Below are 26,561 nucleotides of genomic sequence, written 5' to 3' on the forward strand. Positions count from 1 at the left end.
TATTGTTTTAGCTAGGAGTATGTACAAATTGTCAATACTTCCAGTGCCATTTGTGCCAGCTGTCAGCATGATCAGTGGCTGTACTGATTCGGCCAAGTGAGTATCGAGGCGCACTCGGAAATCATTGGTGTCACTGCCAGGCAACTTTCAAATCGTGTGCTTGATCGTCGTTTTCAGGGAAATTTGAACCAATAATACTATAGGTTGTTCGTAATTGATATTCGTCTACTGATCGTCGAATCGATCTGCACTACAAATAGTAGAATTATGTCATCACTTCCCCCGGATGCAGATGCTGAAGATGATGATGAGTTATCTGAACTCCTCGATAGTAAGTCAGATTGTGATTTTGTTTTCTATTTTTTTTAGTTATTTTCAATTTTCTAATGCTTTACTTTTTGTGGGTACATACATGTACATGACTGTATTCGTGGAGTCCCAAATCACAGAAAATAACCTCAGCCACAGTACAGATCAGAGTTCTCAGTCCACAATTATGTTCAGAACTCGATGTAAATCTACAGTTGTGATGATCTAACAATAATGTCATAGCAATCATCAGAGGTTTCGTGATGATTGCTATTACTCGTACGCATGAAGCTCAGGTGGGGCAGAGATTCATTTTTATGATGCAGTAGAATACTGCATTTATGTGGAATCAAAATGACTTTATCCATGCACTTGTTTGTGTGCTGTTGAGGGCCAAAATCTTCTGCGATCTCTCAATACTGCAAAGCACATTTACAGTGCAATAGTACATATCGTAAAGTACCGTTGATCTGCCCCCTCTCTATCTCGACTGACGCACAACCTAAACGTCTCGAGAGAGTTTCACTTTACTAATCCCAACCAATCCAGTCACACAAGTAACTACAGTTAGTGATTCTAACTTACTTCTCAAATCCGTACCCTCATTCCCAAAGAGTTACTGGATACGAGCCAAGACAATGTACAACCTTTCTCTACCATCACAAAGGAATAATGACTGGCATGCGCAAGAGCAGCGGAAGTCAAGCCGAGAATGTCGCGTGCACTACGGACTGCACGATGGAACATGTAAACCTAGGAACGGCTATTCATGCACCGACTAGAGTAGAGGCAAAGTGTACTAATGGTGAAACACAATGTCAGTAGGGGACAAGAGTAACTAGAGTCAGCTATGCACGACTAGACCAGGCCGAGTCATGACAGCAGTCATTACACTACAAGTGGTACATCGGGATGCAGATCACGACACTCCGGCCAGCAAAATGTTACACTACTGGGTAAAGAGAAGAAAGGGTGATAACGAATAGAAAGTAGGGCTGAAACGATCGTGGATTTTCACCTATCGATTACTCTTTAGCTTAACGATCGAGTAATCGATTATAATCTTTAGCAAATAGCGTCAGAATTTTGTGCAAAAATTCTCCTGTTACCAAAAGCTAGGCCTTCATAATACCAAAAATCTGCATTAGTGACAGGGTAGCTCCAAACCATGACAGTTTTGAAGTCAATTTATATGCACCATGCCCCTGGCAACTGCATACACACAGCGGAAACTGATTCAAACTTCACAAAACGAGGGTTTTCAGTACTTTTTGGACTCAAAATCCCTAACGAGTAATCTATAACGTAACGATTACTTGATTGATAAGGAATTATCGATCGCTTACCGAGTAATTGGTATAATCGTTTCAGCCCTAATAGAAAGCAATTTGGATCTAATGAACAAACGCAGCGGGGTGGTTCTCACGAAAGGGCCTAGTGTAATGCGTGTTTTGAGCTAAGGCTGCTATGGTGCGGCAGATGGTGCGAGCGTTGACCGCACTTGGTTTTCTCTGTGACTCGCTCGATAATGCCAAGCCTTTCCTGCTGCAGCAGCACGTCGTTGTACCTGGTCAGCAGGTCTCGATCTGCTGCAAGCCGTTTCCCCAGTGACTTCATCCTTCCGTAGGCTAGGTCTTTGTTGTGTGGAAGCTGCATGTCGGGCTTCCATGGAAACTGGACTGTGTAGTGGCCGTCGGCAAACGTGACGGTCTTCTCGAACTGTCGAACTGTGTCGTCATCTGTTGGGAGACTTGCTGGGTCCTCCACACCGATCCTTTCTAGCGACCAAAACTCCGTCAAGTTTGGTTCGACTTCAGCAAGCAGAGCAGAGTCGGCGGTTGCCATGTAGTCATATAGCGGACGCTGTAGACCGGTGCTTGCCTGCGTCATGACAAGAAGCGTTGAGCTGTTGCTGTCATCCGACTTGGACGAACACTGTCCTGTGACGATGTGACCCAAGAGCGTATCCATCACGTACAAACCTGACGGTAGACGCTGCGGTGATCCTTGCACAAGATTTCCGTAATGATCAGAACCAATGAGAATGTCAATGGCCCTCGTCTCGGCTGTTGATGGTATGGTGTCTGCCATTTGAATGGATGGTTCGCCTGCCAGGAACTCCGCATCTTCAGATGGAAGAGGGTAGCGTCGGATAGGTCGTGTAATGGTGTCGAGTACATTCGCTTTGATGGGGTACCTCTGTCCGTCGGACAGTGAGATGGACGTCTGAACGACCGATGTAACAACACTGCGTGGGTGTGTCACTCCAAAGGTGATGAGGGTCAATGACTCTTGTCTCTCCGGCTGCAGCTGAAGCTGCTTGCTGAGCTGGGTACTCATGTACGTGCGATTGCTGCCGGTGTCCAGTAACGCATGCGCGGTGATAAAGCTACCATCGGCAGCTTGAATCTGCACTTGTGCTGTCTGGAGGAATACTGCACCAGTCTTGTCGCTGGGACCCTCTGACACGAGACTGGCGGAGCACGTATTTACAAGTTCCTCATCATTACCCTGTGTGGAGACGGCCCTGGCAGGTTGTGAGCCATTTGGTTGTGGCCTTGAGCTGCCTTTGGAGGGCTCACGTCTCTCATGGGCTGGGCAGATAGCTCGGTTGTGGCCGGTCTTGCTGCAGTGAAAACACGCCTTGGTTTTCTCTGGGCACTGGGACGCCATATGGCTCCGTCGCAGACAAATGAAGCAACGACCTTGTTCTCGGAGCTTCTGTTGTCTTGTCCGAGCCAGCTTGTAGGTGACGCACTGGTCGTTGAAGTGAGTCCCCTTGCAGAAGACACATAGACGTGGAGGCGCACTATGCGTTGACTGAGATGAAAGAGCGTGTCCAGTTCCTTGCATGGTCATTGGTGAGCCGTGCTGTGTCTGTGTGGCCGGTGTCCTTGAAGACTGAGAGGCAGAAGTCTCGGAACCTTCCCGCAAATTCCGGTGGATTTCGGCATACCGCTGAAGGGCGGATCGCAGGGTGGCGACCGTCCACGACTGATGGCTCGATGTTCGCCATTCCTCTAGCTTGGTGAGTACTTCCGTAGGGAACTTGGACAAAATGTGCTGCACCAATAGTGGCTGCTGTTCAACGCTAATGCCCATGGCAGACAGCTGTCGTAGTATCCGTTCGATGTTGTCAATGGTGTTCCGGATATCACGGTGTTTGGACGATGTGCTTTGCAATCGCTGCAGCTTGGTATACAGGGCAGCAACAATATCATCTGTCCGTCCGTATCGTTCTTTCAGTAGCTGTACGGCCGTGGCATAGTTGTTGTTGGTGATAGCCAGACCAGCGAGCGTGTGGGCAGCTCGGCCAGTGAGGGCACTCTTCAAGTAGCTCAGCTTAACGACATCGGACATTGGCTGTTTGTCCACGGCAGTTTCAAACAGGTCCCAAAAATCGGGCCAGTTGGTGACCTGCCCGTCGAAGCTCGGTATTTCCATCGGTTTTAGCTTGAACACAACGGAGCTTGGGCCGGCTGCAGCGGATGTGCTGGTGTGTTGTGGCGTTTGGTTTTGGCTCAAAGCCTGGGCGACATTCATAACTGCGCCCTGAAGAGCTTGCTCCAGTGGGGCAATAGCATCGCGTGGCCAGGTTGTGGCTGGTGGAGGGGCTGTCCTGGCGGCGACAGAATGGTCTGGTGGATAGAATGTTTCTGCATCTGGCTGAAGCTGTTGTACTGCTTGTCTGTCCTGGGTCTCCTGCTGGAGGTAATGCTCATAGTCATAGGCCCTGTCCTCCTCACCACTGCCATAGGTGGGACTTGGGCTGGGCACCGCATGCACTGCTGGAGTGGCAGCAGTTCTACCAGTGCCAGGGCCAATGGCATGCCTGACACGTGGTTTGGGGACTGGTGGCACTGGTGATCTTGGTTGGCTTCTGACACTGACTGCTGCGCTGGTTTCCTGTGCTTTTGCTGCGCTGGCAGGAGACTCAGTTGCATCTACTACATGTACAATGTCATGAAGCTCTGCACTTTGTGCGTGTGACTGTTCAGCCGACTCACATTGGGACTGTCGCGGTGGCTCAACAGTGTCACAAGCACTTGAAGTAGCAGTGTCGATATCCATGTCGGCACTCTTCTCACTCCACGCATGTAGTGTTGGCGACGCATGACATGTTGGTTTTGGTCCGCTGCGAGGGCTAGACATGGCCGCATCAAGAACATCTAGCGCGCGTGGCCCATGCTCTTCTAGTAATCGGAGTCGGGTACGGCGTTCGTCTTCAGCTTCATACTGAGTGCGAGAGTGGTGGTCGCATTGTTGTAAACATTGTGCGAGCCTCAGCAAACACACGCATTCAAGTTCGAAATTATTCTCCCACGCGTCTTGTTCATCTAATTTCTTATCCTCGTTTGCGTCTTCTAAGCTCCGTCTAATATTGTCTTGGATACCCTCGATGTTTTGACTTCAAACTTCAAACCGGACGCCTCATCGTAAAGGGAACGTGCGGCAGAAACATCTAGGCGGCCAAGAGCGTCTGCGCTGAAACAATCAGTTCCTAGCAGGTCTAGGTGAATTTTTATCTTTTGCCTCACCCTCGTCAGTCGACGCTTCATGTTGGACCTCGATTGGATCATCTGCTTGTATTCGGGGGTGGACGAGACTAGCAGCCGCTCCGGGTCTCCTGCACCAGCGTCCGTGCCATCGGTCTGGTCCTTGCTGGCGTCCTCATTACCGGCCTCATGGGACTCATCCGCTGTACCATCCACGGCTCGTGGATCTACGCTCGTTTGAGCGGCTTGGGTTACCGGTAATTCTGCAGCAGCTGCACCGGTTGACTCGACAGGCTGTTCCTGTTCAGAGGTTGTTTGTTCGTTGGGTGACGACATCCTGGTCACAGCACCATATCTCGACTGACGCACAACCTAAACGTCTCGAGAGAGTTTCACTTTACTAATCCCAACCAATCCAGTCACACAAGTAACTACAGTTAGTGATTCTAACTTACTTCTCAAATCCGTACCCTCATTCCCAAAGAGTTACTGGATACGAGCCAAGACAATGTACAACCTTTCTCTACCATCACAAAGGAATAATGACTGGCATGCGCAAGAGCAGCGGAAGTCAAGCCGAGAATGTCGCGTGCACTACGGACTGCACGATGGAACATGTAAACCTAGGAACGGCTATTCATGCACCGACTAGAGTAGAGGCAACGTGTACTAATGGTGAAACACAATGTCAGTAGGGGACAAGAGTAACTAGAGTCAGCTATGCACGACTAGACCAGGCCGAGTCATGACAGCAGTCATTACACTACAAGTGGTACATCGGGATGCAGATCACGACACTCTCTAATTCACGCCCCCCTGTCGATTTTCTACCTGTGAAGCGACTTCGGCGTATACAACGAAAGTACGATGTTGAACCGACGCATGCACTGCTGTACACAATACTTGCCAATCCAGGATGAAAATGTGCACAATCCAGCACATCGAGTCTGAATTTCTACGTTGTTGTACATCGTACTGCACTTGACAGCCTTGATCTAATTCCCCCCCTGCCGAAAACCCAGCTGGGAAGCGACATGGCGTGGGGGGGGGGGGGGGGGGATCAACGGTACTTTACAGTACTCCAGCAAGGAGTTATGTTAATGGTGCATTCATTATTGGCCCTCTACATCAACTGGTAGAAACAGGCTTACTGCTTCTGGTGCAGAAAGTCGGCAGCTTGAATCTGTAAGAGCGGCGCGAGGGATTTCAGTAGACGGAGATTCAATTTTGTATTATCAAAAGTTACAAATGGCACTCAACCAGTTTCTACTAGCGAGGGATTCGGTAGAGCTTAGCACAGCCACCAGTTTCAGTTGGAAAAGTAGTATTGAACTCGAATTGGTAGAAGAGTGTGTGGATTTTTGATTCCATCATTTTCACCAGGTGACGGAAGGGCACATCCTAGATCCTATGCAAGGGAGACGAGGGGGGGGGGGGGGGGGGAGAGATCCATACACATACATGTATGGTAGGCTTTGGGACTACAAAACGTGCTTATGTGGGCAAATCTGTACTCCCGACTTTTGTTGAAATTCATCTACTGGTATTATGATGAACATGCCCTTTATAACCTACATACCCTTATTTGCTGTTTGGCTTGCACTGAGATAATATGCAATGTATACATGTAGCTGGTATTGTCATTGGTACCGTTGGCCTTCTCCAACTTTCTGATGTGTTGTATGCCATTGTGTGTATGTGTGTGTGCGTCTGTGTGCAGGCGCCTTGGATGATTTCAACAAGCACCTCACTGCTGTTGGAGCCTCAGCGCCACCTGCAGCAGCACTAGGCGTAGCAGCAACAGCAGCAACAGCAGCACCGACAGCCACTGCTACTTCGGGTCTTGCGAGCAGTACCGGTTCCACACCTTCACTGGATGATGGTCGTGATGCACAAGCATGTGCAGTGTCTAGCAGTACTGAGTCTGCAGCGGCATCCAGTAGCAAAGCTACCAGTGCAGCTACAGCTACTGCTGCTGCTGCTGCTACATCATCCGCAGCTGCAAAACCCAAACAGAAAAAGAAGAAGACGTCATCGTCGTCTTCGTCATCGAAATCTCCCAGCTCATCGGCCCAAGCTGGTAGGGATGGCAGCCTTTCTGCTGGTACCTTGATGGCTTTCGTAGCAGTGCTTTGTGTTTGGGACAATGCCATTGTGTACTTCATCTAATTGTATGCTATGTATGCCCTTACCTACTGTTTCGGTAGAGCTGTATTTTACTATGCTGTAGCTTTGGTGAGTGAAACCTGACCTAATGAATAGATGATGGCCATGTTCCAGTGCAGTGCAGTGCAGTTCAGTGCAGTTCAGTGCAGTCCAGTGCAGTGGGTACATAGCTTTAAGCTGTTTAGTGTGTGCATTACTATAGCACTAGCAACACACTACACGTCACCTGCAGTTGACTTATTCATGAGGTCAGACTGCACCTATGCTATTTGAGTATTTGTAGAATGTAAAAGGATGCTATCTGTAGAATGTCAAAGTATGATAAAGGCATTATCCTCACTCACATGGGACCAATGTCTTGTCTCTTTCGTCTCTAGCCACTGCGAGCTCTCCTGAAGCGGATGAATGGGTGCGGGCATTCAATGACGAGCTGAAGTTAGCACAGCAAGAGTTTGGCAGCGCTATGCAACAGTTTTCTAATGGAGATCCGGAGTTTAACGCCCAGTTTGAACAGATGATGAAGGTGTGTAGCATGTGGATTGTCATGTCTTTGTGCTGATGGTGTATTGTTCTGCCAAGACAGCAGTGCATGCGTGATGGTGTATTGTTCTGCCAAGACAGCAGTGCATGCGTGATGGTGTATTGTTCTGCCAAGACAGCAGTGCATGCGTGATGGTGGAGGCAGTTCACAAGTCTAACCGTGTCTCTGTGGTAAGAAGACTTGCCGGCTGTGTGCTCGAAAACAATATGCACAATAGTTGTGTGGTCGTGCGTGTGTGCATGTACATATGTGTTTGTGCGTGCATTCGTGCTTGCAAATTTATTTGTGTTTCTTTGCGTATGCTCTGTTCACCATTGCTACTCAGGATCTAGAGGCAGGTGCCAGTGGCAATGGTGCTGGTGGTATGGGCATGCCAATGCCCAATCTCTTTGGTGGACTTCCAACAGGGCCGGACGCAAACCCTTTCGCTTCGGCAGCCGCCATGGCCGGTGCTGGCAGTGCTGCATCAGCGTCAGCAGCTTCACCGCCCAGTGCCGGTGCTGGTGCTGGTGGTGGCAGTCTAGAAGAGCAGCTTGCACAGGCTGTCAGTGGTATGCAGGAGAACCTGAAAAGCGTACGTTTGTACTTTGTAGTGTAGGTGTGTGTGCACGCGCGTATGTGTGTGTGTGTGTGTGTGTGTGTTTGTGTGTGCACGCGCGTATGTGTGTGTTTGTGTGAGAGAGAGAGAGAGAGAGAGAGAGAGAGAGAGAGAGAGAGAGAGAGAGAGAGAGAGAGAGAGAGAGAGAGAGAGAGAGAGAGAGAGTTGTGCTTAACCAGTGTGCGGTGTTGGTTGTGTTGTCACACAGTGTGTAGCATTGAAATCTCTGTACATGTATATGTATCAGTGAGTCATGCTACCCATTCATGTCTTCAATATATGGACTACCGTAGTGTCTTGTATTAAAGCCTGTGTCAAATACAAGCCTGTTTTGAATATAAGCCTGATTTTCAAGATTATACTGTCGACACGTAAGCCTGGTTCTAGTGTTGACACACATAAAACCTACTTCGAAGTACTTGGTTTGAATAGAAGCCTGATGTGAATAGAAACCTAGCCCTGACATCGGCTTCTACAGGAATAAGCCCGGCTTTAATACACGACATTAGGGGTCGTCCGTATTTTTCGAAAAATTAAAAAATCCGTCCTCAGGCAGAAAGGGGGTGGGTGGTCAAGAGGGCTGGCGGAATTTATTTTTTTGATTTTTCGTACTTTTTTTTTTCTTCAGTGACTTTCATACACTTGTTGCACTGACATGTAGTGCACTGTAGACGTATACGCGTAGTGTAGGATTGCAAACACCAGTATGATAATTATACAGTACCGGTACATGACTCTTTATGTAGTTGTAGGACGTGCATGGCCGTCGGTAGACCTCCTACTCACTTAACTTAGCTACTAGTACTTGTCATACATGTACATGGAGGTGCAATCAGTGAACATGGGGTCAGGAGCTCTTATTTTCGAGCTGGGCATCGGTAAAAATCAAAAATTAATGGGAAAAATGGGGGGTGGGTGGGTGGGTCAGAGACAATTTTGCACGAGGACGGATTTTTTAATTTGTCGATAATTACGGATAGGGCTGAAAGTTGGCACTGAGATCCCGAGTTCGAGTACTCTGATTTTCTCCGATCGAATATTCGAGTATTCGAGTATTATTCATCTTCTAAAAATTGCACACCAAGGGCTTAAAATCACATGATACAACCCTGATCGAACCGAGTAGCAGTCATTTTTCTCGGGTATATTGGTTGGTGGGTCATTTGGGCTCTCTCTACTCGTGAACAAATGTTCACCACACAGCCTGCACATCAATATCTGCTGACTGCTGCTCTGAAACTGCAGATTTCTGTGGTGAATGCATGTACCATGTATGAACGAGTACTCTGATTTATTCCGAGTACGATTATTTTTGAAAAAACCGAGCGAGTACTCGAGTATTCGGTATAATTGTTTCAGCCCTAATTACGGACGACCCCTTACGGTATTCTATTTGTTGACTTTTAAAACTATGCTGTGTTGTGTTACGTGTCCTCTGCCCCTTAGTCAGCGGACGTGAAGGCAAACACAGGTGAAGAGGAGTTCATGAAGTTACTGCAGCAGCAAATGGCTGGTAAGTGTGGGGATCAACAGAGTGCATACAGTAATGCTTTCCTGTGCATGCCGCTATGCTGAGTCACTGTGTTCAGGTGTTGACAGTCTACGTATAAACAGGAGCTGAACACACAGCTCTTGGCCTGCGTCTAACGGTTTACATTCACATGCACAATCATGCACATCAACTGCTTTTTCCAACGCTTTGGACACCAGGGCCTTGTGATCTTTATTTTCCAGAAATTGGTGTAGTACCGGTATTCCATGTGATTTGTTTTGTGCTACTGTTTGCTAGCTGGGGGTGGTGGTGGTAGTGGATCTCAAACACCGGACTCACTTGATAGCAGTGGTCTGATTCCAATGATGGAAACAATGATGCAGACTCTGCTGTCACCGGATGTGCTCTACCCGTCTGTCAAGGAGCTTTCTGGAAAGGTTAGACAGCAGTGGATGTGTAATCAAAATGCACTGTCGGCGTGCGTGTGTGTGTGTGGTGTATGTGTGCACCTTATATAATGTATGTCTGCTGTGTGCATGCGACATCACTTTTTTTTAAAGATCTCTAATGTAACTGTGGTGAGTGTGCAATGGCAGTTTGCAGAGTGGTTCTTCCAGTGCAGTACCCTAACAAATGAACAAGACTGTGTATAGTAGAAGCACCGTACTGGAGTTCTGCGGTAGTGCTGCTGTGTGCATGGAATGATTTCTATAAATCACCTTGGCAATGGCTACAGTACTGCAAGGTCACTAACACTACCAGTACACCGGGAGTGTGTCAGTGTTTTTGTGTTTAAGTGTTCATGTGTTTAAGTGGTCATGCGTGGAAGTGTTGCTTTGCTCATCGCTGGGCTTGCCATGATCTCACTCAATTTAACATGTACATGTACATTTTGTCTGCAGCTTCAAGACTGGCTGGTGAACCATGGCAGTGAGGAGTCGTTGTCCGCCGATGATCGCACTCGCTACTCAAAGCAGCTGGACATCCTGCGCTCTGTCTGCTCCATCTACGAATCCAGCGACGAGTCGGCGACTGATGCGAGCAAGAAGGAACGCTATGAGACCATCCTGCAGCTGATGCAACAGGTACAAATTTATGGTCCGAGCCTAAACTAAACTGGCTCTGGTGTGTTTTCCATGCAGTGGCCATGGCTGCATGGTGCCATTACTACGTACTATATGCTCTGTACATTATGCACTGCTGTTCCTTATCCAGATAATCTTGTTCCCTGTAGCGACAGTAATCAGCTTTTGTTTTGAAGATGCGGACAGTGATTTTCTTTGACTAGTTGAGAGACATGATGGTATGAATCACCAATGTGTAATTGTGTATCCACACTACACTCATCATGTCATCGTGCCTGTTGTGTATGGACAATTCACAAACAGCAACAGTACAACCAGGTCCTTCCTTGCCATTACTCAGAGCTGGGTGCACTGCTGCTGTTTGTGAACTGTATAATTTATACTGGCTCTGTCCACTGGACATAGAGCACTATACGCAGCCTGCGGATTTTAGACACCTGTTTATGTGTGTGTGTGTGTGTGTGTGTGTGTGTGTATCTGTTTGTGTGTGCAGCTACAAGAGCATGGTCACCCACCAGACGCTGTCATGCACGAGCTGGTAAGATCTACCATGCATGTATGTATGTACTGTTTATGCACTTCTTAGTGCAAAGCAAGGATTACTTCCTGGTGCAACGGCAACGCATGCATTCTGACGGCTATCCCCGGCCTGATATACCGTAAAATTCCATAAATAAGCCCACCCTAAATAACGCCCATGTCCGATAGTAAGCCCAGTTTTAGGCGGTGTACACTTCAAGTCCGTTTTAGCGCCCATGCCCGAAATAAGCCCAAGGCGTAAAGTGGACTCAAAGTGTCATCTAGTTGTCTACCTTGCTTCAGCGTTACGACGTTACGCCCGGTTTTTGACGCTCTGCAAAGTATACGCCCGGGGCTTATTAACGGAATTTTACGGTAGCTTGGTGGACTTCAGGATGATTAGTAATCAACTTTGGGATGTCTAGTAGCTCTAGTGCTTGGAATTCTATGTACTTCAAGACCAATGGCTCACCAAAGAGGATGTTTGCGATGGGTGTGTTGCTGTCCAGTGCCTAGTGTATTCCGTGTACTTCAGTGTGCAGTGTATGCTGTGTGGGTGGGTGTCATTTGTTTGTATGACAGACAAACTTGCTGCCCTTTGCATCAAGTAGCCTTTAGACAGAGATGATCATGTGTCTGTTATGTGAACCAGGTAAAGATGTGTGATCATTTGGGTTGATCAATTTCATCTCGGATGAGGCTGACGGCTGTCCGTGTGCGCATGTGTGTGCGGTGTTGTGGACTGTTGTTGCTTCAGGCTCCTGACATGAAGCTCGATGGAGCGGGGTCTCCCTTGTTTCCTGGCTTGCCACCGCTTGGCGGCATGGGCATGCCGGGCATGCCGTTCGCACCTCCAGCTGACGGAAGCCAGGGCGGTGAGCAGTGCTGTATCATGTAAGCTGAGTAGTGCAGGTTTGTGACGGTCTGTCGTCCCCCTTACTATCCTACTACCGACAGCGAATGGTAGACATTGCGTGTGGAAAATGCCCACATACACAGTGCGGTGCTGGACGCCAACGCTGATCTTCAAACGAGACCAATGGACTTGCTCGCAGGCCACGGACACGCAGTGCCCCCCAGCTCTAGACTTGCAGGCACGTGTCGAGATGTCAGTCGCCATTCCTCAGTAGCACCGTCATCGGCGCACTGATCCACTGCTTGTATTGCCGCTGCCCGGCATGAGTGTGATGGCCCAGTCGGTGTGCTTGTTTCCTCCCGATTCATACCCAACCTTGTCTTCTGTTTCTGCTGGCTTTGTTTGATTCACTGATGATGACGTCAGTGATTTGATTCCCTCTCAGTCTGGAATGATATTAGTGCTTTTAAAAATATCTATATAAACCAATTACTGTTATGTCACCATATTACTGAGACTTGGGAAACATAGGCAAACACCATTTGCCAAATTCTTCCTACCTCACTTTCTTCTATTCAGTGTTGTGGGAGATGTGATACAGACCACAGAACACACTTTGATCTCCTTATTCCATTTTAGAACTTTCCTCATTCGAAAGTATGTGGAAGGCATATGCTGCTTTCTACACCCCCCCCCCCCCCCTCCCATACACACTCACACGCCCTGACCCTCATGTGAGGCTCACCAAATGCAACAAAGTCATAGATTCAACTTTTTTTTATTATTATTGTTATTATTTACTTCTTCAGAGAAATTGTGAAGAAGTATAGTGATTTCATGATTTTTTTCTCCTACTGACTTGTGTTTTCTAGAGAACTGATTCAATGAATTGATATGTTGATGGTTAGAGAGAAGACAGCATGACGGAACCACTGAAGAAACTATTTAAAAAAAAATAGACAGTTCAGGTCGCAGAGGTGACGGGTTCCATTTGAAGTTCACAATAAAATGCATGCATTTGTATAACGTTACTCTGAGATCTATCATTTCGACAATGCCATCATGTTGAACATGGCCACAGCCAAGCGTGGGGGGGGGGGGAGAGAGAGAGAGAGAGAGAGAGAGAGAGAGAGAGAGAGAGAGAGAGAGAGGCGTCAGCATGGCTAAAGAGTAGCACTATTGATATTGCCCTGGTACACGTCTCAAAGTAATTATACAGCCAAGACAAAAAGCAAGAAGTGCCCTCTTTCCATTCCCTAGAAGAGTAGCTCTTGGGATGCGTGCTGGGGCCTACACTGCCACTCCATCCGCTGTGAAGCCAGGGACACATGATGCAGAACCGGTAAACACTCACTGCTCGCTAGTGACAGTTGGGTGAAATAGATAACAAGCTTGGGGGGAGAGGGCAAAAAAATACAGACAGACGAGCAAAAAAGACAATCGACCAGCGTTGTCACACTTCCAACATTCAGCGGATCCAAATAAAACGAGGCGACACAGCAGGGGAAACTAGGAGGCGGCGACACGGATAGCCAAACTCCGGCCCTTGCTCAGCTGGGCCACGACTGCTGGGTCGGCCAAGGTGGAGATGTCACCATGGTCGTCACTGCCGATGGCCAGCTTGCGTAGGATACGGCGCATGATCTTGCCAGAGCGAGTCTTCGGCAAGCCAGGTGCTTCCTGAATGTAGTCGGGACTCGCAAACGGTCCCACCTTCCGCCGCACTGCAAGGACAAGCGAGAACCAGGACAATAACCCCAATTGAATAGAAACCATTTCAATATAACAAACACCTAAACACCTGTACTCCGCAGCAGGAAGGCTTCGGACGGAAATCATTTTCGAATGAGTTCGCACTCCATGCTTGGCAGGGGGGGATTTCTGTTACTAAAGTATTATTATTTCGCTTGTTCGCGTTGACATCACCAAGCAAGCTCGGCTAGTCTTCACGTAAGCCAAATGAACTAAAGAAATGAGGATGGGGATTTCTGTACTAGATTTTTAAATAAAAATTATACTCATGAAAGTCTATGCTTGCCCATTGCTTGGATATGAGCGTGCGGGTGAGCAGATTCAGTTGGCATAGACCAGCCACACGTTCTCAGAAACCAGAAGAAAAAACACCGGGGCTGTCCAGGTAGCGGTACACCTCGCTACGGAACGAACATCGATAACCTAAGCTAAAGCGGGATTCACAGAAGCTTTTTTTGCGATGCGACAGACGCGAAACCGGGAAAACCCCAAATCGCAGCCATGTCGCACCCCACGCAACTGCCGCAACTGGGCCATCGCAGGCCATCGCAGAAGTTGAGCTTGGCTCAACTTTTGCGATGCGATAAGGCGTACGATTTTGACCTTTTCTACAGCAAAGTTGTACAAAGGTTCAAGAGTTGCCTATAAATTTGTACAAGTTGTATCAAACCGCGCGAAAATCATGGTGACGTACCCAAATCAGCAAGACTTTGTCGCATCGCTGACTTCTTCTGTGAATGGTATTTCGCGAGTTCGCATCGCACGCATCCATCGCAGATCGCGTCGCATCGCAAAAAAGCTTCTGTGAATCCCGCTTAAGGCTAAGGACTCGAAGAAAGAATGAAAAAAATCAGGGAGGCAAACTACGTCTAGGCCAACATGTAGATTCATCTCACCTTGCTGCTTTAGTTGACCAGCCAGCTCACTAGTGAAATCAATTCCCTGCAATGTGCACACAAAATCAAAGACAGACTGAGTTTGTCATAGATAATGGCACTGAGCAGGGTTGATTATAAGTTCAATACTCTAAACAATCACATTGTAAATACAGTCAAATCGGCCGTTAGCGACCTCTGCTGTAGGCGACCATCTACCGTTAGCGACCGATTTTCCGTGCACCGACGGTTTCACATGCAAACTGATCTGTCCAGAGCGACCATATGCTGTGCGCGACCAGCGACCGCGATTTCATGCACAGTGGCTGCATTCAAATCTGCTGTAAACGACCGCGACCCAGGTTCAGGTGCAAAACTGTACTTGCCAGTGCGCTGTCAACTGCAAGGTGTGAAAATGCGCTGTCTTGCAAGTGCGATCGACTGGCCCTGGCCTGTACTGAGGCTGCGCTGTAGCCTTGACAGCATACTGGATCTGGTCACACAGGCGACTGACATTATTCTACAAGGAGGAGATGCTTTGCAAGTCCGAACTACTAGAAAGTTCGGACTTGCGCTCAAGTTACTTGAACAGGGAAGCCTTGACAGCTGGCTGAACATGTAAAAGATTAGCCCTGGTATGTGCACTATTCTTGGGTTTGTGCACCCCTATATTCTATTGAATATCCAATAACATGATATTAAAAATCACATTATTCTCGTCGATTTGAGTACATGGAAGCATATATGCATGCCCGGTATGCCGGATTTACCATACATCTGCCGTAACTGGCCCGTAAGAGACCATCTGCCGTAAGAGACCGCTTTTTCTTGCACCAAGGGGCGGTCGCTTACGACAGATTTGACTGTATCATGATTGTTCTTGCAAGCAAGAAAATTGCTACATAGCCAAGGCAGTCGGAAAAGGCAAGTTATACCAAAAATACAACTTGTGCGCCATAAACAGATATGCACGCACACCACGTCATGTATAGAAACATCAAGCGTAACGGCTGAAGCAAACACACACACACACACACACACACACACACACACACACACATGCACGCAGATCAGAAGAAGAGACGCAAATGGCACCAGTGTCAGCTTACTGCTGCTAGTGTCACAAAGCAGAAGAGAGCCTGACCCTTCAGTTCATGATCCATACCAACCTGTAGAACAACAACAACAACAGCAACAACAACAACAACAACAGCAGCAGCAGCAGCAGCAGCAGCAGCAGCAGCAGCAGCAGCAGCAGCAGCAGCAACAACAACAACAACAACAACAACAACAACAGCAGCAGCAGCAACAACAGTAACAATAGTGACAAGTTTCAGTTCGTGTTTAGATTTTAGAATAAGCCCATTCTTCCACAACAAGGGTATGTTGTCGTGACTCAAATGGCGCATTCCCTGGCGGATAAAGGTCACATGACAGAACATGGTTGTGCGGAACAACACAACTGGTATCAAGTGGGAGTACATGTATTGAAGTACATTGTCATACACAACATACCACTGCAGCTTCACAGACAGAATCATGCTCCACCAGCGCACTCTCGATCTCTGCCGTGCCAATACGGTGGCCCGAGACGTTCAGAACATCGTCACTGCGCCCGGTCAACCAATAGTAGCCACTTTCATCTCGCCTGCAGCCTATCCACAGCACAGTGACACAGACAAGAAACACACATACACACACACACACACACACACACACACATACCAGAGAAGCACTGTTAATTGACTGATAACTACCACCAGGTAACAAATTGCAATAGTGTATGGTCGGTGATGGGCATAGCATGTGACACAGCCCGCGTTTTCATTTCAGAAGGCCGTCAGTTGTGTTTGTTGTTTGTTTGTATTCTTTATTTAGAGTGGGAAGTCCAAAACAGGCCCTAGCCTAATAACAATGGTCCCACTAGTGAGGGAATGCTGTATATCTGTGCATAAGGATCAGTGAGTGTAACAGCAACTAGTAGGGAAAGAAAAAGAGAGAAGAAAAACAACTCAAAACAAGAGTTGCGACTTGCATAGGAAGAATAACAGAAAGAGCAGTGCATACAGCATTTGTAAAAAAGGCTTCTTTATCTGGTAAGCAAAAAGGTGTATGGATGGGTAAACAAGATGAACTTACATAACACGGCACTTCACACTGCCATCACTCTATCATTACTCTATTTAATTAAAGCTGCCTAATTTTCGCATCACTACATGTGATTTTTCAGCACCAGCGACTATACCATGACAAATGTCCACGGAGCACTGTGCCCACACGCATACACCCACTGTTAAAGTTTTGACTTCATGCTGGTAAACATTTGCGCGACGTTCTTCTCGCGAAAATAGCCAACATCAATACGTCATGAACATCAGGCAGTTTACAATGCATACAGCTCAACTTATTGCCAACGCTTCGTTTCAATAATCCTTTCGAGAATGACTTCAGTTGCGGTTGTCATTAAAGTAGACAGGTTCAAACAATGGCCAGGCAATATCAAAGTGCAGGAACGGCATAGCCAAGCATTCCACCACCAGCACCACCAGAAGATCATGCCATTGGTCCAAAGCCCAGTCACACAAGTAACATGTTAACAAAGCAGTTGCAGCAGCAGTCACAGCAGCAGTAGCAGCACAACACTAACACTTACCATCACCGGAATAGTAGTATCCTGGGAATGGTTTGAAGTAAACATCTTCATACCGCTCGTGATTTCCAAACAGGGTCCTCATGATCCCAGGCCACGACTGCTTGATGCACTGTGGAAGGTGACAACAACAACAACGACAACAATGACGATGGGGGCAACGGCAATCGGAACAACGCCAACAGCACCAAAAGCAACAGCAGCAGCACTGCACCCGCCAACAAGGTAAGAGCAGCAAGACGAAGCAAGAAAACAGAGCCACGTTCAAAGTAAGTGAATCAACTGCTAATGAACAGCCTGGCATGGAATGAAGTTCCCGTATTGGCTTCTGTATACCTCGGGCGGGTCTGATCTATTCACTTCCCACCGCTTTAGGAGCTGCTCTTGAGCGCCTCAATCCTTGAAGGCGGCGACATTCCTACGGATGCGGAAATAGTCAGTCTGACCGGCTTTGATGCATGTAGCGACAGTAAGCAAACGTGTGTGTGTATAGTACCAGCCTCAGGGAAAACCCCGAAGAGAAGACCTACCAAGTATCCTTCACAAGGCCCATGTAGCTCCTCATTCTTGTCATTAACAATGACAGGCTTGATACCAAAGAAGGGCAGACCCTGAACGAAACAACGGAAAGCAAACACACACGACATCACTACAATCACAGGCGCTCACAAGATCTGAAAACCTCCGACTTACCTGTAGGCCAGACACCTCAAAAAAGTCCCCCCAGAACAAGCTACACTGCACACTGAACACTGCAGTAACATGATAACTCCTTACAAGTCAAAATACGATTGTCGCTCTGAGTACATGAATGCCTGCACTGTAGCTCTGAGTTCATGTATTCGCTACCACACTACATGCTACCACAATACATGCTACCACACTACAAGCTCACCAACAAATTGGCAACAATACATGATTGTTCAGTCCACTTAAAAAAGTTGAAACTCATTTCCAAAGCCTCTTCCATGTACATGTATAAGGCTCGGGCATTTTCTCATTTTCGGAGATAGACACTGGTACTTGAAGTACACCATAGACAGAATTACAGATAGGTAGATAGACAGACACACCGAAAGATTGCTAGAGAGAGTCAGACAGGCCGAAAGATTGCTAGAGAGAGAGTCAGACTTACAGCAGCACCTGGTTTCATGGGTGTAGCACCGGGCAGTGTCGTGATCATGTGACCTCCCTAACACAGCACAAACAGCAGTAATCAGCACAGACACAACCCAGAGCATGTCACACCAACAGTCGGTAGTTCACATCAAACAAGCAGTGATAGTCACTACACTAGGAGAGCTTTGGTGAGCAAACGTGAAAATCACCTGCATGGCAGGCTTCCTCATTCAGTAGTAATGTCCTGCATTGACTTGACAGCAGAGTGTTTCTGTTTCTCCGTGTGCTCGACATGGTAAACATAATACACACTATAAACAGCAAGACAGGGGAACCAACATGCAAGTCACAGTATCTGCAACACAGCACGGCACAACACAGCACAGCACAGCACAACGGCCAGGTAAAATTGTAAAGCGTTTGCTGAGAACAGCGTAGGCAAACACCGGCCTATCATCTTCCGCGCGAACACTCACAGTCTCCGTCTGCCACCAGGTATCGGCTATGGAGCACCGACCATCACCAATCACATTGTAATAGAACAGCCACGCCTCGGGGTTGATCGGCTCTCCGACTGTACCCAGGACCTGAAGTGACGTGCGCTTGTACCTGCAACGGATAGCAGCCCATAGCATGGAAGAGCATCGATCGGACGCATACTTGCAATCGACAGAAAGCAACATCATAACACAAAAGCCCCCCCCCCCCTCACATTCAGGCCACTGGCACTCGAAGCAGTATCGTACAGATTTGGGTAGAAAAACAGGATCAGATCTCCAGTACATGGTTGATCATCAGTGCTGGATATTAGTTGATATCCAGCCCTGCCCTAGCTCCCCCGCGCTTCTCTTACTTTTCAGTTCCCCTTTCATTCTTTTTCTTTCTCCCCTCTATTACCTATCGCCCACATCACCTTTTCATTGGCTACTGTCACGTGATTGTGAATAAATAAAAATAAAGAAATAAATTGCGCAGCTCCAGTGGGCTTGGGAGTAGTAGCTCAACACCACCTTCAGTCTGATAGCCCAGACAACTAAAACTGCAAGCAACGAAGGCACACACACACTCACTGATGAGAACATAACATGCTGAGAGCACGCCGTATTAAAACTCACTTCTTGACGGGCTCAGTACCAAACGTCATTAGCGCGCGTACAGCTGTGGGTGCTGTGTAGAACTTGCTGACGTTGTATTTGTCCACAATTGCCCAGTAGCGACTGGCATCGGGGAACGTTGGAACACCCTCAAACTACATGGACACAGAAATATACGCCCACAGAGCAACACAGACCGTGTAAGGCATGTTGTGGACTTTTATCATGATCGCACAAGACAAAGAACTAAATGAACGCAAAGTTTGCCAGTGGTCGTGCTCCACTGGACAGCACTGCACAATATACAAGCCGAGACCTCTGGTCGGCGGAGCTTAATGGGCCCCACCACCACACTCCATCATTCACCCCAGTGTCTGGAGATATGTGGATTTTGTAGAAAAAAAATACACCACTGCATGTACAGTGCTGCTCAATGAAATCCAGTCGCGCCACTCAAGTTTGCGCCTCGCACAGTTTGCGCCTCGCACAGTTTGCGCAGCCCAGTGTTCACAGGTCTAGGGCTGTGCAACACCCGGCGTGTACTTCAGTGCCATGATTGGATTTTATTGAGCAGGACTGTACTACCATCTTGTGAGTGTGTGAGTGCTGTGAGTGCTGTGTAGCACATAGAAAAGAGGCACGTAATTCCCAGAGTGTGTGTGTGTGTGTGTGTGTGTGTGTGTGTGTGCGCGGGGCAAAGACAAAGTTTGTATTAAAGTCAGTGCTGCACAGGAACATGTCAGACCTGGTCTCTGGATCCACACATGCCGCTTGCCCGCACGCCCGCCCGCACACACACACACACACACACACACACACACACACACACACACACACACACACACACACACACACACACACACACACACACACACACACACTGCTGAGCTCACCAAGACGCTAGTAGCTCCGTTTGCCAATGGCCCGTAGGTGATGTAGGAATGGCCGGTGATCCAGCCGATATCCGCCGTGCAGAAGTAAACATCATCTTCATGATAGTCAAAGCTGTACCTGCATTGTCCAAGGGAAACATTGGGAACACAGCTCACATATTAACACACAGTCAATTCCCTAGGAACAAACCGTAGAACTCAATTAATCCGGGCAGGTTGGGACCAAGCACTGCCTGTAACTAGCAATTGCCAATTCCGTGTGACTCTAGATGGGTCAGAAAGGTGCCCGGTGGACAGACGCGCCCGGATTGGGGGTGTCCAGATTAAAGGAGTTTTACTGCATGGACGGTGTACAACAAGCACTGTTGCTGCTGCTGCTGACGATGATGAGTATCTCACACACAAAGCAGGGAGCAGTCTGACTGCATTCGTTCAACGTGCTCCTGATCTCTGAGTCACCGTTTGCCCCACCCTGTTTCCGCAATACAATGGCCAGGTGTCTTGGAAAGATGTACGCAGGCAAAATGATTCGCTGGACTGGATATAAACCTGGAACATACAATCGTAATCGTCATGTAGACGCCAGTGATAAACCTACTACAGTACTACAGTACATGTACACTGTATTAGCACCACAGTGCTAGCGGTGACCATGCTCTGCTTCTAGACACACTTGGCACGGAAAGCTAGGATCTAGGAAATAACGCCACTTCCATAGGCAAATAGAAATGCATTTCCGTCTGATAAGTCGCAATAGTCGTCGGTCTTGACATGCCAGACACAATGTGCAGCGGGCATCATTTCCCGTCATTGGTGATCTGTCAAGACATGGCAACCATGCCTGATTGCAGGTAGGCTGTCCAATGAATTGGAAAGTGTGCGAGCGTGGTTGTGTGTGTGTGTGTGTGTGTGTGTGTGTGTGTGTGTGTGTGTGTGTGTGTGTGCGTCTGTGTGTGTGTGTGTGTGTGTGTGTGTGTGTGTGTGTGTGTGTGTGTGTATGCATGAGTGTGTATGCGCAGCACGATAAATAATAGATTTAAAACTAATAATTTGCTTGGCTCAGTCAGGCAGAAGAGACATGGTTGAGTGCCGACTGGACCACGAGTCAACAGTACAGCAACTGCAAGCACACGTCCCACTCTCATGGACGACCTCGGAACCCCTGCGGTTCTCATCATTGCCAAGTCAGCATATTCAGGAGAAAGAGAGAGAGAGAGAGAGAGAGAGAGAGAGAGAGAGAGAGAGAGAGAGAGAGAGAGACAGACAGAGTGAGAGTAGCAAGCAAACAAACAACATGACATGTGTGCACCTACTTGAACGTGGTGGCCGCCCAGAGCATGTAGCCACCGCACGTGTGCAGCACACCTTTGGGACGGCCAGTACTACCACTCGTGTACAACATGAACAGAGGGTCCTCGGCGTCCAGCCACTCCGGTTCACACCATTCATCAGCACCATCCATTAGATCATGCCACCATAAGTCAAGTGACTGATTCCATTTGATCTGAAACAACGGGAAGTGAGTGAGAGAGTACACCAGCTAAAGGAAGCATGAACATCTAAAGCAGACGTTAAACGCCATGTCAGATACTGGTAACCGCCTGTTCCACAATATGGTTTGGCACTTTAAAATCATAAGATGCATGTACTATGTGATAGTCCCAGTGTGCAGTGAAGAGAAAGGGTATCAATAAAAGTTGAATTTATTATTATAAAACACATCCACTCAAACCACTACGTGCACATGCAAGAAGAACTCACCGCATCTGTTGAAGAAGCTCCATTAGCTACCCCATTGGTCCTGTCCTTGTTCATGCGCTCGATACAATGCCGTACAACGACGCAATGCTTCAGTTCAAAATTCCTGTCGAGAACAGTGAAATTGGGAAACAGGATACATCAGCACACGTATCAATAAAACCTCACAAGATCCTGAAAGTCATATACTGCGCATACTGCACACACACACACACACACACCATGTACACACACACACACACACACACACACGCACACCACATACACAAACACACACATACACACACACACACACACACACACGCGCGCATAACAAGGATTCATACATCTGAATTCATTCATGGTGAAAGAGCACTCAACAGTAACTGAGTAAGTGCATACGACTGTCACACCGTCGCACCAACACAGCAACGCAACACCATGCCTCAAATGAACAGCAGGAGCGTACGCTTTCTGGCAGATCTCCACGGCACCGTCCGCAATGTCCTTCAGCGGGATGAGCTTGTCACCGCGATACACGCCATCTACAAAGCACACACAATCAAATAGAAAGAAAGCTTACTCGCTTGAAGTACAAATAATAGATGTCTTGTCTACAGAGTTTCATGGAACTACATTAAAACTCCCCATACCTGGACTAGTCTGATCTCGATTGCTTTACCAACCAGATGGTTTTGGGGATAGGTGACATGCTGGTCTGACTCTATGGGGTGCGTTGTTCTGTGAGTTCAAACGGCGCTCCGACAAATAGGCTCGGTAAGGGCAGTGTGAGTGCATAGTTATGGGCTGGGTATGGGAACAAGTAGCCTGGATAAGGGTGAGTTCTTAGTTAGGAACAGCTTCCGGTTATAGAATGGGACTGGTCCCGTAAAGGACGGGTAAAGAAAGTGCGAGTGCACAGGAAATCACCAGTATTCCAACGCGAGGACTGACATGGAGGACGCCAAGCACATGTCTCGTAAAGCACGGAATTAAGACAACTCTACATTGCATTTCATGTTCGGGGAAGAAGATCAAAATCTTGCGAAATGAATAACCTGCACCTCATAGACAACTACTGAATACTGATTTGCATGAAATTGCCATACTATTATAATCGCATACGGAAGGAAAGAACTGCATGATACTGGACTGGGTAAAAGCAGGGAGTCGTAAAATACCGGGAGGCGACACGCCACACATTTCACGATCCGAGGATTGCCGCACTCGACCCGCGAAATTTGAAGCGTGATTGAAACGTCGTCGTCATCTTCTTTTTCTCAATTGTTTTTGCTATATGCTTCGAGGCTATTCTGGATCTCCAGAGCGAAAGCTGGTTGTTTCTGATACGTACCACGCATTACCTTAGGTTGAGCCGTGGCTTTTAATTTTTTTTTGGAAGTTCACTGCTTTGGAGACGACGGAATGTCAAGGTAAGTTATTCACGAAATGTACTCAAATTTGAACGGAGTCAATGCGAATGACACCCTGTTTTCGGAATAGTTCTCCACTAAACACACCATGCCCATGGCCCCTTCATGTTGTCCAAGTTCCATTCTAGGTTTGTGTGAAGTTTCGAGATGAAGTTCGACGATGTACTCACCTTTCCATGGAAGGGAAAAAAAAGTAGCATATCAAACAGAATCCATGCAGTATTTGATGCCACTATCCTCATTCTTCTGCATTCAAAGTGTTTCACATCTATATGGCCCATGAACTGCAAACAATATTTGTCATTTCTTAACTGTTCATAGCTGTTCATAACTGTTCTGAACACATTGCCTTCAGGAAACGTAAGGCCGAGTCGCCTCACCGACTGAGCAAAGTTCTCTGCGACGAAAGTCACACTATCGGCGAATGCACTCAAGGTGAATACCCGTCAATATCCTGTATACTGCTTGTACCGCTTATCACAGTGGCATACACACAAGCACACATACACATACACACACACACACACACACACACACACACACACACACACACACACACACACACACACATGCATGCTCGTGCACACACAAGCGCAAAATTCACATATCACTGGTTCAGTTGTTTTTATCTGTGTCGTATTTTGTCTTATACAGAGCTTCCGAGCCACGCCGAGTCACCTGACCAACTGAAGAAGGTTCTGTGCGACGAAAGTCACACTATCGGCGGTTTCACGGAGCGGTTGGTCATTTCTGGGCAACGCTTGATGCTCAGATGTTTGGAGAATGGCTCCAAAATTCTCCAAACAAGGCTGAAGGCTTGCCAAATAAAGGTATAAGCTGCAGCAAGTTGTCGTTGCGACACCTTGCTCCTTCCAGCTCACGCCGCACGGCCACCAAGCACCAACCACCATGGTACTTTTCAGCAAGGTGAGACAAATCGTCAATCACCGGTTCGGGGATGGCTTCAACAGCTTTGGATGGTGCTATTGACGCTTTCCTGATAGCAGCGGCAGCCGTGGCCAAATAAAGGTATAAGCTGCAGCAAGTTGTCGTTGCGACACCTTGCTCCTTCCAGCTCACGCCGCACGGCCACCAAGCACCAACCACCATGGTACTTTTCAGCAAGGTGAGACAAATCGTCAATCACCGGTTCGGGGATGGCTTCAACAGCTTTGGATGGTGCTATTGACGCTTTCCTGATAGCAGCGGCAGCCGTGGCATGCAGGTAGCTTATCAGATTCGCTAGCACTGCAGATGTAACTTCCAAATCTGAAGAAGAGAAAAGAAAAAGACAACATATAAGGACTGGTGGTTGCAGAGACTGTACTAGTATTCAAAAGCCAGCGTTTGCATACCTAGTCTGCATACCTAGTCAGAAGCCAATTTTTTTCCAACATGCATGCAAAACGCACTGACCTTCACAATTGATTTTCACTTCGGGAATAGCTGTTGCGATGACGGACAGCATTTGTTGCCATGCTTGCGAAATATCAGCACCCTTGCGTGCCCTCAGCTGGCACACTTCCTGGCGTAGCAGATTTGCAGTACCTGATGCCTTGTGTAACCGTGTCGTAATAACATGCAGGAATGACTCCGTCGCCTCAGTAACACTCGCCTGTCTCATTGTCAGCAGTTTGCAAATTCCATGGATCACTGCACCTTCCATAGGCCTGTACACCATGATGGCACTACCACTCTTACATCGATCTGCACATAGACAAAGTATGGTTTGAGGATGGAGGTTTACATCATCTACGGTGATGATACATACTAGGTACACACGTAAATTTTCAGGACTTCAATAAATATCCTGTCACAGTGAACAGACAATGCATCGTGGGCAGACTAGGATGAAAAGGATGGTGTCGACCACCTAATTTATCGGGTCAGTTCGGGCACTTAGGTATGCTACAGATTATACATTCGTGTCCACAAGGAAGAGACAAAAACATGCAAACGAAAGAATCTCACCTGTAGCCCACAGCTGAACATCCCCACAACTCAGGTCACCAAGTGAATACGTGGCGTCATCTACATCTTCCACGGTGGACTCATCACTTTGGCAGTCATCTCTGTCAAGCTCCATCATCCTTTACTTCGAAGGCCAAGGCACAAAGTATTATTACTTAGAAAAACAAAACGAACTGCTGACACTGGATTCGTTGTGTGCAGGATAATTTTATTGAGTTTTCAAATTTTTTGGACCAAACAGCGAACGCGTCCTTTTGCATGACCTGCGCCGCTTTGACCTCATGGGAAGTCCCTCGCCATGCAGCGCGTGAGGTCTCAGCACTCGTGCCCGAGCTGAGGCAATCATCCGACGCGGTTGTGCATCTCGTGTCGCCTCCCGGTATTTTACGACTCCCTGGTAAAAGCAAACAACTCATGCTCACCCGATGTGATCAGAATCTTGGCTTGGCTGTCCAAAATGCGCTCGGCGAGCGAGTCTGATGAGAATCCACTGAACTGAAAATCAAGAACCCACCGCATACAGGCGCACACGCGCACACACACACACACACACACGCACGCGCGTGCGTGCGCATGCACACATACACACACGCATACGCATACCGAGAAGACTGAAGTTACCGGTAGCTCTGCCGGGGCATTGGGCCAAACAACACACACTAGAAGATCCACCTGCACGAATAGATCATCACCTGCAGTGCACACTGACTGCTAAAGCTATGCCAGCATCTTCTACCAATAAAAAGATTCACGCATAACAAGAAAGCTTTGGTCATTTTTAAGTTCTTAAAGTTATTGCACAATTATTGCACAATCATTACGCCCTACAATTGTTGCACAACTATTGCAGTGCTGTTAACTTGTCTTACCACTATGGAATGTACAGCACCAAGCCTGGCACAAGCCAACATGGCGATCACCAGCTCAACGATCATCGGTAGATAAATGGCAACGCGATCACCACGCTTCACGCCT

General features: G+C 47.7%; 2 protein-coding genes across 2 annotated transcripts in view; one reads left to right on the forward strand and one right to left on the reverse strand.

Moving 5' to 3' along the window:
- LOC135816061 (peroxisomal biogenesis factor 19-like) lies at window positions 1-12,991 on the forward strand. Its single transcript, XM_065329427.1, has 9 exons — window positions 1-331; window positions 6,526-6,885; window positions 7,349-7,494; window positions 7,838-8,086; window positions 9,557-9,623; window positions 9,900-10,039; window positions 10,505-10,687; window positions 11,181-11,225; window positions 11,964-12,991. Exons 1-9 carry the CDS (start codon window positions 268-270, stop codon window positions 12,102-12,104), a joined length of 1,395 nt encoding a protein of 464 aa, XP_065185499.1. The 5' UTR covers window positions 1-267; the 3' UTR covers window positions 12,105-12,991.
- The window catches only part of LOC135816060 (acetyl-coenzyme A synthetase, cytoplasmic-like), a 17,607-nt gene continuing 3,867 nt past the window's right edge, over window positions 12,822-26,561 (reverse strand). Inside the window, exons 3-17 of the mRNA XM_065329426.1 lie at window positions 26,456-26,559; window positions 26,009-26,081; window positions 22,652-22,727; window positions 22,207-22,309; window positions 21,759-21,949; window positions 20,446-20,563; window positions 19,574-19,707; window positions 18,935-19,067; window positions 18,475-18,531; window positions 17,870-17,950; window positions 17,343-17,451; window positions 16,205-16,344; window positions 15,799-15,858; window positions 14,711-14,756; window positions 12,822-13,786 (exon numbers count right to left, since the gene is read on the reverse strand). Coding sequence (XP_065185498.1) covers window positions 13,572-13,786; window positions 14,711-14,756; window positions 15,799-15,858; window positions 16,205-16,344; window positions 17,343-17,451; window positions 17,870-17,950; window positions 18,475-18,531; window positions 18,935-19,067; window positions 19,574-19,707; window positions 20,446-20,563; window positions 21,759-21,949; window positions 22,207-22,309; window positions 22,652-22,727; window positions 26,009-26,081; window positions 26,456-26,559 — 1,640 coding nt within the window. The 3' untranslated portion in view covers window positions 12,822-13,571. The remainder of the gene's footprint in view (window positions 13,787-14,710; window positions 14,757-15,798; window positions 15,859-16,204; window positions 16,345-17,342; window positions 17,452-17,869; window positions 17,951-18,474; window positions 18,532-18,934; window positions 19,068-19,573; window positions 19,708-20,445; window positions 20,564-21,758; window positions 21,950-22,206; window positions 22,310-22,651; window positions 22,728-26,008; window positions 26,082-26,455; window positions 26,560-26,561) is intronic.

This window comes from Sycon ciliatum, chromosome 4 (genome assembly GCF_964019385.1).
Source record: "Sycon ciliatum chromosome 4, ocSycCili1.1, whole genome shotgun sequence".
NCBI classification, from domain to species: Eukaryota; Metazoa; Porifera; class Calcarea; order Leucosolenida; family Sycettidae; genus Sycon; species Sycon ciliatum.